The sequence below is a fragment of the Akebia trifoliata genome, chromosome 10 (assembly GCF_017979445.1).
Source record: "Akebia trifoliata isolate Shusen 1 chromosome 10, ASM1797944v1, whole genome shotgun sequence".
Taxonomy (NCBI): domain Eukaryota; kingdom Viridiplantae; phylum Streptophyta; class Magnoliopsida; order Ranunculales; family Lardizabalaceae; genus Akebia; species Akebia trifoliata.
The window spans coordinates 833,150-848,612 of NC_141384.1; the positions used below are offsets into that span (position 1 = coordinate 833,150).

The 15,463-nt window shown below is 31.9% G+C and overlaps 1 protein-coding gene across 1 annotated transcript; it reads right to left on the reverse strand.

The window, feature by feature from the left end:
* Nucleotides 1-761: 761 nt before the first annotated feature.
* Nucleotides 762-4,967, reverse strand: LOC147392581 (axial regulator YABBY 5-like). The gene is made up of 7 exons (XM_086457114.1): nucleotides 4,619-4,967; nucleotides 3,840-3,959; nucleotides 2,486-2,600; nucleotides 2,320-2,368; nucleotides 2,137-2,212; nucleotides 1,977-2,045; nucleotides 762-994 (listed from the first exon to the last, which is right to left on the reverse strand). The coding sequence occupies exons 1-7, from the start codon at nucleotides 4,691-4,693 to the stop codon at nucleotides 947-949; spliced, it is 552 nt and encodes a 183-aa protein (XP_086313240.1). The 5' UTR covers nucleotides 4,694-4,967; the 3' UTR covers nucleotides 762-946.
* Nucleotides 4,968-15,463: the final 10,496 nt, after the last annotated feature.

Below are 15,463 nucleotides of genomic sequence, written 5' to 3' on the forward strand. Positions count from 1 at the left end.
GTTCACAAAGCATATTGAATTGATTGCGAACTATAATGGAAAAGTATTGTCTTGACATTTCTAAACTTTAGCCCCAAGGGGTTGGCTCAATGGTAAAAGCTAGCGAAAGAGGTTGGCTCCCTCTGGCCGTGTGCTTGAAACTAGGAAGTCTCCTAACCATCCCTATTGCATGTTGGGAAACTTCCATGGTGTGCGACTTTAGGAACTAGTCCCATTCCAATAGGGTGCGAGGAAACCCCGTGATATCAAAATAAATTTTTTTTTTCTGAACATTAAAAAATTTAACCAAGTATTTCACACAACATTCTAATCTTTATTCCAACATTTCTCAGCTTCAATTTACCTCTAAATCCCTCGAGTTGAATGCAGGATAAGGAAAGGGTAAATAATTAAATAGCAAATGTGAGCAAATTATTTATTTTATTTCTTGCTAAGTACGAAATCTATTATATTATCATTTTTCGTAAATATTAAAAATATGACTTGTTCATTAATTTTTGCAAATTGGTCGGGTGTTTTCAAAAGACACCCTTTAAACTATGCATCTTATAATCGATCTGAATAGAAAATTATGAACCTTAAACAAAAAGTTCCAATAACCTAGAAAACTCCAAAATTTCCAAAACAACCCCTTTCCTATGAGTTTTTCAAAGACATACCTTTCATATTCTACCCTATAATGCTTTGTAAGAAAGTTCGCAAAAGTTTTATTCAATTTTTTTTGGTAAGTTGTTATCTCATGCACTTGAAAAATGAAAACATGGTAAAATGCACAAAGCTTACTTAACATGAATAAGTAACATCCTCTAGTCAACTTAATAAGAAATACATTGAAAACAAACTGAAGTTCCATCTCACTCTACAACACACATAGATAGAAAAATAGGGTTTTCTTCTCTTGTAGAACTTGGATACAATAAATCAAGTCCTGCAAGTGTCAAGACCATCATTTGTTTAGTAATGCAGACGTTGGCATCAGATGCTTCTCAGATCCCTGCACACAACTCAATAAAATTAGTTCACACAACAATTAATTATTGTTATACTGGAAAAAATTTAATTAACTATTACTATAAATAAGGACCTTCATTAAATGACCATATTCCACTTTGTAAAGTTTTTTTGGGGGTATTAGAAAGTCAAGTTTTTAAACATAATACATTCTTATCAACTACCTTGTCACCAAAATGCCATTTTTGGTCATATTTCCTCATGTTAATAAGCTTGATTCCATGACATTCCTCTCATGGGAACCCTCTAAGGAGGCCTAGTGGTCCAGTGGTGTGAGGCACTCCTCTTCACATGGCCTCTCCATAAGTTAGTACTGTTCTTTTCAGGTCTGACAGCATAAATTTTGTATTTTGTTGTCTACCTACTCATCAATGATATAACATAAAATAATATAATGTGGAACTAACTGTGGAAGGTTTGAATTTTTTTCCTTAACAAGAAATTTCTATTAATTGTTTTGGAATTTTCCAAAATTTTTCAAAACAGTAGAAATTGCTTTTCCATAAAAGTTTGGTCTAAGCTTTTACACAGGGTCTAGATAGAAGTACTCAAAGATTACATTAAAAAAGACAATAGAAATTCATGGAAAAAGTTCTCCTTTCTCTAATGGAATATCTCATAAAGCAAATCATTTATTAAATACATTATATTATGAAATGTCTTCGGAATAATAGCTAGGAAGGATATATTGTCATATTTCAATTAGATAAATATTCTGATCTTTTCAAATATGGTGGATACTTGGAAGATCATTTCATGGGAGATGATTGAACTAGATTTGCTGATAGGGATGTTATATCATCATGTGAAATGACCTAAAGATATGCCTTATGAGGCTCAATCCATGTTGAAACCCCATGTCAAATGACCTAAAATTACTCAACGAACATACCCAATGGGGGCTTATATTAAAAAAACAAAAAGTGCATGAACTTCTCTTCTTCTCTATTAAGCTATGTTCTTACCTCATCAATTTGAGCTTGATTTTTGTCCCCCAACCTCAACCCAAATTGAATATGTGGAAAGTGAGCCCACTAGAAAAATGAGAGAGACCATAAGTTAGTATTAGTCTAGATTGAGATATAAAGCATATAAGGGTGTTGGGTTGATATGTTGCCTACTAACATTTTTTGCTGCAGTGCTGAAAGCTTCTCTGTGGCTGATATCAGGATTATTAGCCTTGATCCTCTGAATCTCCTCTCTGCACTCCACATTTTCACAAACAATGGGTGAATCTACAACCTAAAAAAAATTCTTGCAAAAAGTTGGGGAAATATTCAAGAAATTTACAAGAGTTTCATTAATTACTTTATGAACTGGTTATAGGCAGAAGGCACTCTCTGTCTCTTCTCAGGAGCTACAAAGAGATGATATAAACATTATAGAATTATAGTAAAAGAGCACAAATTAAGAAATGCTAACAATGGAAAAAAAATATATAAAAATTTGTTGCATTTAGAACAAGAACACTTACGGCGATTTATGAGCCTTTCCTCATTGATAGTACTTGATGGACGCATATAAACCTTGTTGCATTTGGAAGAGGATCCTAAGTCAATCCTTTGATCCGGAGATGGGAAGCTTGGTGTCTAGAAATAGGCCACATGAGAATGGGGATTATTGTTTATTAAGTGTAGATTGAAGAGATTAAATAGTTTTATTGAAATGGGTGATCAATACCTTAATCCTAATAGATTTCAATAGAGAGAAATTACTTTAACCAATATATATATATATATAAAATTTAATTAGAAAGTTCCTAAAGATTGTAATTGACCTAATTGATGATATTGGTTCTAAAATATAATAGATCATGCAATACAGTTTCCCATTTTAATTAGATAGTGATTCCGTGCGTCTCATGCACCTATATCCAAATACACCTATATGATCTAATGTTGCAAAAAAAAAAAAATTGTTGGGGAGGTTCTCACCCTTGCATTAAAATACAAAGAGAGACCCAAGAGGATTAAGGTACATGACTTATCAGGGATAAAGATGCATTATAAATATATTAAAAGCAATTTCTTGAATCATCTGTATATTCAATTTCTAAAACCAAATCTTCCCTTGATAAGCCAAAAAAAATTCCTTGAATCACATTAAAAGCTACCAAACCCATTCGAGATAGAAAATCTATAAATGGGTTTGCTTCATTGGAATAATATTGAAAGTCTATCATCATTTCCACGATCCTTGGAAGAAGAAAAAAGTAATTGATTATGTAAATATCATCTCATTCTTTATCATCATAATAAAAAATAAAAAATAAAAAATAAAAAAGAAAAAAGAAAGAAAGAAGAGTAAGACTTCAGTGAGTAATCCCCAGAGAAAGAGAGAGCGAGAGAGAGAGAGAGAGAGTTGGTGTGATGTTTCATACAAAAGAAAAGGAAAACAACGGCATGAGATGACAGAATTTGTTAAAAACATAGATCTCAGAGTCTAAGAATGAAAAGAGAAGCAGATTGACAGTTGGAAAGATGGGATTTGATGGTTCTTTTCATAAGTGTTTAAGCCGCAGAAGACAGAACTGATAAAAGCGAAATCTTAAGCATCTTATGGATGCTAATCAAATCAAATCAAAGAAGGAAATTACTTTCAACCATCTCCTTACAACTGTAAGCTCTACAAAAAGTAAAAATAGGTTTTGATAATGGCGGCTGATAGCTAGGGTTACAGTCTCGTTCAGAATTTTTTTCAAAAGACTCAAAGGTTGACTTTCCTCAAAACTCTAGATTTTAGAAGCTATGGATGTAGATAGATAGATGGATTTATTCTGAAAAAAATAATAATAATAATTAAAAATAAAAATTAAGAATTTTGGTCACCTGGAGATCATGCCATGACATCGACTGCAACGCCGCTGCCATGTTCACGGACCATACATTGGTGCAATGCCCGCATCGTACGGTCACAATGTCGAATAAACTGCTGCGTGGAACGCTCACCTAAAAAAAAATATAACAAAAAATTAAATTTAAAAAAAAAAAATTTGAAGTTTTATCATGTTTGTCTTGGATTTCTGGTTTTATGTTGAAACTCAGAAACCCTATTTTCTGTTCTTACTCTTCCTTTTAAAATGAAAATTACAAAGAAAACCCTTTTTTTTTTCCTTTTAGCGGTGTAACCAGCAGTTTATCTTTATTTCATTGTTGTCAGACCAAAACCAATAAATTTAGGGGAAAAACTCATAGGAATTTGCAACAAAACATAGATTTGTCTCAGTAAAAGACAGATATGGATGGAGGAGTTGTCTTCATCATTTTATCATCCATACAGGCTGTTTTTTAACTCGAAAGAATCCATTTCTATGAAAGAGAGGAAACACTAATCTCTCTTTATCTCTCTATATCTCTTTATGTGCGTCTTTCTGTGTAGTCTCTAGCACTACAGATATGACTTTTGTTTGAAAGCAAAAGAAGAAGTAAAGAAAGTCTTAACGATGGAGACCTGACTGTTACAAAATCGAGATCCCAGAAGAAACATCAATTAAAAAAATTAGTAAAATAACAAAACCCAGATATCAAATACATAAATATAAGCTTCTTTGAAACCCCATTATAAAGAAAAAAAAAAGAACAAAAGAGAAAGATTTCAAATTTAATACCGCAAGAGTGATATTGCAAAAGTTGCAAGGGATGTAGCAGACTTGCTCAGATGAGACATCGATACAGCTTGACATCTCTCAAGAAATCTAAGATCCCAAAACCACAACAGACGAACAGAAAAGGAGACGCTTCTTTAAGCAACTAAGAATAAAGTAAGCAAAGTGTTGGAGAAAGAGCTTTGTTTTCTACTTGTTTTGAAGATGAGCAATTGATGGGTCTCCAACTGTTTAAATGGTTGATGAGAGAGAGAGAGAGAGAGAGAGAGAGAGTGGATCTAATGATCCTAAAAGCAAAATATAATATAAAAAAGCTGTTTTTGGATACGATTTCCGTAGTGCCAACGGCAGTCAGTAGTTGCTGGGGCCATGGTAAGACAGTGGTGGCAAGAGGTTTCAGTGGCTGATATTAAAAATCGGGTTTGGTGATCAAAGGAAATTTTCCACGTCAGCTTTTCCCCCCGATTAGGGTTTCAGGAGTGTGAGATGTTTTGGCTGTATTTCCTCTCTCTGTGCAGGACCACAACCCCCCTACTGCCACTGCGGACGAGGGGGGCGATATTTAAATTAAGTACGTAAAAACAAAATCCAAATAAAGATTGAAATTGATTAATTTAACTTCCAAAAAAAAAAAAATCACTTCTTCGGGAAAATTTGTTGTCCTATATTGTAATAGGGTTTGAAGTTGAGAGACTTACCATGTCGACCTATCAATTGTAATTTTATTACAAAAACTCCCTTACTTTATCAAGTTTGTTACTCGAATCCTTGAACGAAACTTACTTTATAAAATCACGCTATCATGGATTATCAAATTAGAAATCCAACAACATAACCTTCTAACTTTCAAGAAAAAAATCAGATTCAAAAGTAAAAAAAATTCAGATAAAAAAAAATCTTTTTGAACTTGATCATAGGGTTTGAAAATGAATGGCTATTGAACTCTCAAATGTAAAACTAAAATTTAACGGTGAAAATTAAAAAAAAAAAAAATTCAAATATTTTTTTTTAATTCCTAGAATTTTGTCTTTTTATAATCCTGTGACATCAGATTATGTTTTGAATGCCATAAATTGATGCCTTTAGAATCCACTCCAAGACATGTTAAGTAATAAATTAACTGCATAAATTTGAATTGTATGACATGCATCTACATTAAGTAACAAGCTTGATAAAGTGAGATTTGGAGGGTAAGTAACATTATAAATAAGGTTCCCTTGGAGTTTTCAGAGCTCCCAAGGAGTTTTTGTAATAAAAATGCATCTATTGGGTCTAATAGGGTAAATCTCTCTTTGAAGTTTAAATTAAAACCAGAGCTAATTAATTGCTAAATGATAATTTATAGTATATTTTAGAAACATCCCATGTTAAATTGGTGGTATTAAGTTTACCCCCTTGCAAAGTACAAGATTAGGTTCACCCCTTGACCATAAGTCAATGTTGCATTTTCTTGATGATCCAATCTTGCATTTTGTAAGGGGGTAAATTTAATATCACCAATTTAATAGGGGGTGTTTCTAAAATACCCTAACTTCTAATAAAATAAAATGGGATTGTTTTAATTTGAACTTTCTAACTTCCAACTGAGTTTGTGCACAAAATCCAATTTCTGGCCAAGTTGGGATGAAAAACACTTGTTTCCTAGGTATTCATTTTCTGGGGAAGTCCTAGGAATACCTTTCCTTCTTAGTCATGCTTTAGATGTTGATATTGAGAATATAATTTCTTTTAAATTTGGTTAGTCTAAAGGTTTTGAGAAATATTAGAAGTATTAGTAGTGTGTTCATGGGTCTATTTTGATTTCTTTTATCAAACACATTGTGTCTTCATGATCTATTGTTTAGTGGTATACTTGGATTTGGTTGAAAGATCAAAAAAACAATTCTTTACTTTTATTCAAGTGGTGTTTCAAATATAACATATGCTAAAACCAATGTTATATTTGGCATTGATTTAAGCATATCTCATAATTTGGTAAAGTAACTTTTAGATTATAAAAGGTATCTTTTGACCAAATTACCATCCAAACAAATGAAAAAGTATTTTTTACACCAAATTGACACCCAAAGCATACCAATGGCAATTTTTTTAGATGAAGCATGTGAGAGGTATCTATCAAATATGGCATTTTTACACTTTATTGTCTTAAAAAATAGAATTGCTAAAGACAAATGTAGCATTAACATTGGAGATGCTCTAATATACAAAATTAGATTCAAAATGTTAGTTGGCACTTTCTAGTTGATGTACAATAGTTGTGTGACTATGCAATTTTTCCAATATTGAGAAACTTTAAGGTAGGCTTTAAAATCTTACATGTCAAGGATTGAATCCAAAATATTGCACATTACCCATCTCTATTTAAAATTCAATTTTCCTTCCCATATGTTTGAATTCATGCGAATGGTTTCAGAGGAAATTCCTAGAATTCAGAAAAACAATGAAGCAATAACATTAGGATTTTTCGCCTAATAATGAAATCTATTTTAAGAGGTAGGTCATATAATATTTTTCTGCCAAGTCGAGAAAATTGTTATCTTAAAGAAAATGACTTTCCCACAAAAATACACAATAATACACCTGCATGTATCATTCTCACGGGACATTTCATGTGCAATCATATAGATTCCATAAGGTACATTATCTCTTTTTTTTTTCTAAGCAAGTAAGGGGTCAAATGATGAAAAATAGTGATTTACATAACAACAAATAATGAAAGATATTGCCCAAAAAATCAAAGCTTTTCCAAGTGTTATGTGAAAGATAAGGATTTTCCCCTACTACCTAGTATGTGTGATTTTTGCATTTATCCGGGATATCTGGGAGAGAGATGGTTTTTTAAGAGGCCAGTCACCTAGCCCCTACTAGTCAGGCCTCTGGGTTCGGAACACCCTGTCAAAAAAGAAAAGAAAAAGAGGTACCAATAAAATTTAAATAAGACGAGAAGAGAATTAGTAATTCTTTATGGATATGAATGTTGGGGGGACAAAGAACCATGCTAAGACATTGAGTTAGCAAATATGGGGATGTAGAGATGGATGAGTGGAAAAACTATGAAGGTAAAATTAGATATGAAAACATTATAACAAAAAAAAAAAATATAGGAGTAAGTCCAATAGGCAATAAACTATGAAAAGGCCAACAGAGATGATTTGTGTATATGATCAGCGAAGACGGGGTTGAAGGTTTTAAAAGGCAAGAGGAAGATCCAAAATAATTTGGATGGAAATAGTGAAAGTGGGTATGAATGCTCTTTCAATAACAAAATCTATGTGGTTCTAGAAAGATTGGACTAGAGGAACATGATTCAATTTGCCGACCCAACCCCAAATATTTGGTATAAGGCCTTGAGGATGATGATAATGATCGGAGACTCTTCATGGTTGTTACTAATGCTTGTATTGATCAAGTGAAGTGCAAGGACAGGAACAAAAATAAGACAAACAATAATGAAAAAGTGGTGGTGATAAAAGAATAGATGGAAGAGAATGAGAGATTCAAAATTTCTTTAAAGGAGCTGGTGGTGGTCAAATGGTAAAGGTAATTTATCAGATTCATTGTCTTAATTAATGGTGGAATTAAGCTGTACTCGCCCTTGCATCAAATCTTATTGAAGAGAGCATCATTCACAGTTTTTTCATGTTGTTTTGGTACTTTGATGATGCTTTATCTGGTTTTTCAATCAAGCTTTGTTGATGTTTATTCTCACATGACTTGTATGACTCTTTTTCTTTTTTTGCAAGCAAGCAAGGTGTTATATTAACAACTTAAAAAATTAAGTTTAAAAGGTTAGAGGGGCATACTCGTCGATCTACCAATGCATCTTGGGAATTTTAAATTTTGGGAGACCAATAAGGTCACCCATATGGGAAAATACACTGATCTCCAAGTTTGAGCTTGTGCTTGATAGTGATAACGGGATGATCCTGAGGTGATTGTGGCTTATGTGAACAGAAATTTTTTTGTCTTATAGAAAATTTTCGTTAATATTTATACGAGTTTTAGAGAGAAAAGAGAAGGCATCCTAGCCTTGTTTCATGAGGGGTTGCAAAATTACCTCTTTCAAGTATTATATAACTATCCTTAACATGATTATTAAGCATTCTTGACATAATCTTCTTTGTTTAAGGAATTTCGTGTTTTATGCATATCTTGAAATATTTAAATGAGCACTTAGATAGAGATAATTAGATTGATGTATTATAATAATATGAATGAGATGTCGTCCGAATTTTTTATATGTTAATAGTGTTCTTCTGATTGTGAAAAAGTGTTTTTCGGGAGACCTTTTTGGTCTTCCTTACATTCAAGTTGTAAATTAAGGGGATGCAGGAGATGTCGAATACCAACTCGATTATAATTAACATCAATATCTTTCAATGCGACGGAGGCCAAGAGTTCTACAAAAGAGAATCTTGGCTCATCTTGGAAAATGGGCAATTTTCAAGATGAGTCAAGAATTCAGTTTAAGAGAATTCATTGCCTCCATAACATTGAAAGATCTTGATTTTGCAATCTAGTTGATTTTCAACCTAGGTTTGAAAATGGAGAAAGATCTTAATCGATGATTTATATTTTCATACTGGAAAAGAGGTTTCTACCTCAAGAATTATCGAATATTTTGATTCATGATGTAATTTGTAACTATATTCAATATATGATTTTTAATAAAAGAGCCGGCTCGCTATAATCCCCAGCTTACAGATAATAAAAAAAATACTAATCCACAATTTTTCTATTGTAATGAGATACAATGTCAATGATGGTATATATTGTTCACCTCTAGATGATACATCTTGATGCTTTAAGATCCTCAAACTTTTGTAAGGCTGATCACATTCATGTTCAATGGTCATTATCGCTTATCTATGAAGTTTATCACTATATCCACTTATTTTTTTAGTATATTAAAATTTGTAACCCACTGGATCAATACCGTCGGTATCTCTTCCAATTTCATATAAACTAGGATTGTATAGCTTGAAAAAAACAAAAACAAAAAACAAAAAAAAACTCAAGTCTTTGACCTAAAGCAAGAGGAGATCATGAGGCATAAGAGTGTGGAATAGAGGGGATTATAGAGTTATATAAGAAGGTTGGGTATTTATTTAAAGAAAATTAAAAAATAAAAATAAAAAAGTAGAAAAGAAAGGAAGAAAAAAAGAATTTAGGTCCAATGATGGCCATGGAATTGTCCCTAGAACATGATATATGGAGATGGAGAGCAATGCATTGATGCCATATGCATGAAAAGTCAAAATATAGAAATGGATAAAACTTTTGGATACCATTTTGAAAAAAATGTAAGCACTTGAATAAATTTTACCATTTTGTGGAACCTTCTATAATGAATTTACCTTTATATCCCTTTAATTTTAAAATATTGGTTATGTAATTTAGAAAAAAATCAAAAGGGCATAAAGGTAAATTCACTATTAATATTATTTTTGATGTTAAACTTTATATGGGTGAGTAAATATTTCAAAATCGTATCTAATTACATAATTTGACCAAAACTTTTATCTGAGCGCTAAAAATATTATAGGTCCTATTAATGTGTGCCTTAAAGGGCACATGATAAAATGCCTTTAAAATATATCCAAAACAATTCTTTGACAAGTACAAGAGAAAATAATTATTTGAAGGAAATTTTTTTATTTTTTATTTTGAAATCAACGTATTAGGGTATTTTAAAGCACCTGAGTAATCTTCAAACACATGTGGTCCCTTGCACCTACACGCACCAAGTAATTTCTGGGATAAATCCTTGAGGGTGACCTCTAACGGGTGATTCAGAACCACTGCTTCCTTAGACATGATTTTGGTCTTCTCACCAACCATTTTGGGGTTAAGAAAAAGGTTTAGGATGTGTACTGATTAAGTGCACTTTATTGAATTAAAGAGAGATACTCTCTTGATGATGTTAGATTTAATTTCTTAAAGATAACTATAAATGAAGAAACATATTCTTAAAATTTGTCTGAGTCCACTCAAAAACTCGCCAAATGGATTTCGAGGTGATTTGGTCCAAAAATTCCATAGAATCAACTCATCAAGTCAACTTGTTAACTCGGACAATTTAGCACAGAAATTAACCATGTCAAGTTAGAAATGGGACCGAGTTACTTGGTATTTATAATATTATTTTGGAGGATAAAAAAGAAAATATTTTTGTTTGTTATAAAATATTAATTTTTTTAAATATTTATAAATTAATATATTTTTCTTTGACTCATCCAACTCAACTCGACTCATGAGTCGAGTTTCCTGCTGGTGGTTACAGTACATCAAAGGGCCTACTCAGTTACTAGATCGAATTGATGCAAAGGTGGTCCTCATCCTGTACGGCACCACTCTACACATGTTCCACGAAACGTTCAATCATAATCACATTTAAGATGATTGGTTGGTTCCATGCGGGCCACGTTTATTAGTGTGATGCAGACATGATTGGTGACAATGGATCGAACTAGATCAATAATTTCATTTTATATTTCCTCTTATATTATGGTACCATTTTTTTCCTTGTGTCACTGTCCAAATCAATAATTAATTATTGAAAAATGATTGACAAACGAAATTTCTTTCCCTCCATCGAAATGGCTAAGATTAGATGATCGTTCCTAGGAATTCCCAATAAAGGGATCAATCAGGAACAAGTTGGCTAAGATTAGATGATCGTTCCTAGGAATTCCCAATAAAGGGATCAATCAGGAACAAGTTATAGATCCCAAGGAAATTTATGTTTATTTTTATTATTGAAGTTTAACAATAAAAAACTAACTAGAATTATATGCAATTTATAGAGTTTTAGTCAAAAATAAAATAAAATAATTAATGCCATTAATTTCCAACGATAAGGAGATGGGAGTCGAAGAGAGGACCACTAGCTAACTAGTTCTCTATAAAACCTTAGTAAGTTAAGGATACCCTTTTTGGAGGTTGGACCAAATTAAATCTTGCACCAAGTTGGATCAATTTAGAGAAGGTGACTTTTTATTTATAAATGAATAAATAAATTAATCAGTCGTATATTATAAACATATAAATTTTCAAATTAGATCATATTGGACTGATAAGCAATTAATGCTTGTAGATCGTGAGTTTGAAATTTAATATGAGCATTAATTTCTCAAGAGCTATGCACCTTCACTTACTTGGTGGATGTGATGTGCGAGGTGTTGCATGTGCCTTGAGACTAGTCTTTGGACAAGTCCATGGTTTAATGTCTTTAGATATAGGTGTAGTCTGATGTCTACAGGAAACTGGTTATCAAATTTTTTTTCCAAACTTAAATGAAATTAGGTTTTATGAATTAATTTTTGAAAATGATTCCTTCATTTTCTCATTTTTCGTATTTGAGATTACAAATATTACTTTCATCTTGAGAGGTGATGAAGGTGGAGTCGGAATAATATCATCAACCTAGTTAAAAAGTTATTTCTTTCCAACTAATGGAGAACGATAATGATGGAGGAGATGGTTATTAGCATTCAGTTTGATAGAAATCGTAATTGTCGAAACATAGAGAGAGAAAGAGAAAGTAGGGTTTGTAGAGAAAGAACTGATGCCCCATGCATGAGAGCAAAATAAAGATTTGCACGGCGAAGACATAAGGCTAATAATATCACATAATTGTTCCAAGAACATAGAATTCTTATACAACAAAAGACATTTAGAAAAACAATAATAGAAAGTGAGGAAATGTTGGTAAAAGAGAGAATATCAGCTCTGTGCATTCTTTCTTTCTTGAGAGTATCATGCTGTAAGTTTCCATTTTTGCAATATTTTTTATATTAGCTTCTAATTTTGTAATGGTGTCTTAATTATAGAAGATCTTTGCAATTATGATCAATTTTTGGATGATTTAGACATACCCTAACTATATTTTCAAACACATGACATGCCTTGACTTTGGTCTTTCACAATAAACTAATTAAAAAATGGGTTGAATGCCCCCCTCTTCGATTTAAAAACAAATCATCTTTAATCTCTTGTGTAAATATTTTTTACTTTCATCTTCATCCTTAAGGTTCTATCTACTTCAACCTTCAAACCTCAATAACAAGATAAGATTATTGGATAATTAGAATGGAATTTTGAGCAAAAAAGAGAGGTTTCCAATAATGGGCCATGTTAAGGTGAGGTAGAAATTGATGGATTTAAGATAGAGTTGAATAGATTAGAGGTCCAATAGCTTGAAGATGACATAGTTTCGGGAGAAAAATCAAGAGTTTTTATTTATAAAAGATTTTTCATATTCTAATAGAAGACCCCCCACTAGTTTGAAAACATAAGGGGTATCCAAGTATTCACCAAAACTTACCTGAATGGGTATGTTTCAGTCGCCCTAACCTTTTTTTACCTTTGAAGGTCATCATTTCCCAATGGAAGATCTTGCAGTTTTTATGATGTTAGCTTCTATTTCTAGAATTATTTTAACTTTAATAACATGTAACAATGAGCTAATGTACCCTAAGAATTACTCATATAAAAAAAAAATTGAATAAATAATTTGCAACATTCTTGCTTTATCTATGTTCACCGCTAGCTTCTAATCATCATATAGCCATCTATTGTTCATCACTTCATTGATAATCGTTGTTGAGTAATTCATGTTGTTAGTAGGTTTGTTGCTTTTTTCATTCTCCCAAATACAATAACACTTACTGTGATCCACCATCCATCATCACTGGTCGATGGGCGGGGATGTGATTTCTTTACCAACAAGTCTATCGATCCTTCAAAATCATCTACCAAATACTTTGTCTCATCATCCACGACAACTCAACATAGTTTTTCAATTGATGTAGGGGAAGCGTGTGAATCAAAAGATTCAATAGGAATTAAGATATTGTGTTCAATAGAACATTCCAAATCAATTTAAATCAATAGTATAAATTTGTCTAACACGATTATAAGATAATCTATATTTTCTAGAATTTCCTAAAAAAAATTCAAATTCTATAAAATATAGAAGGTGTTTTAAGATAGTTTTCAAATAATTAATAGTTAAGTTTTTAGTTTGAAAAAAAAAAAAAAACACTTTCCTTATTATATTTATTTATTTATTTATATGTATATTCTTTTTAATATATTTTTTCATTGAAATCTAGAGGTATGTAGCGTTTGATTCCTAATATGGTGATCCATGTGGGCAAAACGACCTTTACTAAGTAAGACTAGTATGTTTATGTGATAATGAAATACACTTTGCTTAATCCATTATAATAGTAATAATAATAATGAAAAACACTTTCCTTTCTAAATTTGTAAGAAAGATTTTCTGACCACATCAACTTATGGCATCCAAAAACATGATTGGATACCTCATAGTTGTAAAGGACAAAATTATATGAACTTTGAAAAAAAAAATCAAAAGAAGTTGTTTTTCACTGTAGAACAAGTTATATATGGGCTGGGTTAGATATACCTATTTATAAATGGGTTGGGCCTGGGTTTAAGATTTTAACATGATTATTAAATGGGTTGGATTTGGATTTGGTAAATTTTCAGAATGTCCGGCCTTTACCTCAACATGACACACCTGATTGGTTGCCACCTTTACAATTCAACATAGTTTTCTAATTCATATAATTAAGGGAATGGCCCATCCAGTAGTGCGGTCAATAGAAATGTTTTTTTTTTTTTTTGCTATTGAACCAGAATGGAAGGGGCTGTTAGTACTTGACTTTTGATTAACTGTTGATCTGAGGTTGATTTTGCATGATTTGATCTTTGATTTGAATTGGTTTTTTTTTTTTTTGGGTTAATTACAAAGAGTTTTAAATGTTTCTCAATTAACTCTTAATAGTAATTAATTTTCAGTATTTTTTACTTATTTTGGTAGATGATTTTGCCCATCCAGTATTTTCAGTTTTAACTATTGAAATAGAATGGAAGGGAGTATTACTTGTTGGTTATCAATATGATGGTTTGTAGCACAAACTAGGTTAAAGGTGATAATCCTAGCTATGATGGACCTTTAGATAAAACTCTTTATAAACATTCAACTCGGTTCGACGTCTTCAAATTATTGTCAACTTTTCATGATTGATCCCACTTATAGATTCGATTATTTTTGTATCAGTCAAAACAACCGTTTTATTTTATAAATATAATTGTACGAGTGCATAAGAATGGTAATATGTCCACATCACATTTTTATGGGATGATCGTTAGGAGTAGCACCTCGGCTCTATACTACAAAAGTATGACATTGTGAGCTTGGGATCCTATTAATCAAAATGGGCAGATAGGCAAAATTCTCGAGCTTCTGCATGACTTCATGTACGATCATGTGGGTGACCATGCATGAGATTCGAGAAATCAACACGTGTCCTCTTTCTGAGAGTACTATATATGTAGGATGCCATATGTTATAATTGAAAAGTTTAAAATTAATAAATAAGTAACCAACAAAGGTGAAGATACGTAATCTTGACTAAATTTCTTATATATTTTGTTAAATTTGATACTAATTTTATTATTGAAATTTTCTTATTGTAGTCGAAATAAAGATTAAGAAATAGAGATCGAACAAGATCAAGAGCCTATAGTAATAACAGGAGATTTGAATATCATGGAATTAGTGAGCCCATTAAATATGCAATAAGACATTTAGAGGAGGAGAACATCAAAGATTTGTATCAGAAAATAGCAAAGTGTGGTCTGTATGACGTGTCGGTTATTGCACGCTTTACAGGATTTTTTTTTTGCGAGGGGGTTGTATCGTATCAAACCCGCTTTCCACTTTTGTAGCAAATGATAACTAATCCGGACACGAAACCGGTATTTCAATTCAGTTAAGCGTGGAAGTTGAAGAACGTTATCTAAACCGTACCCGTA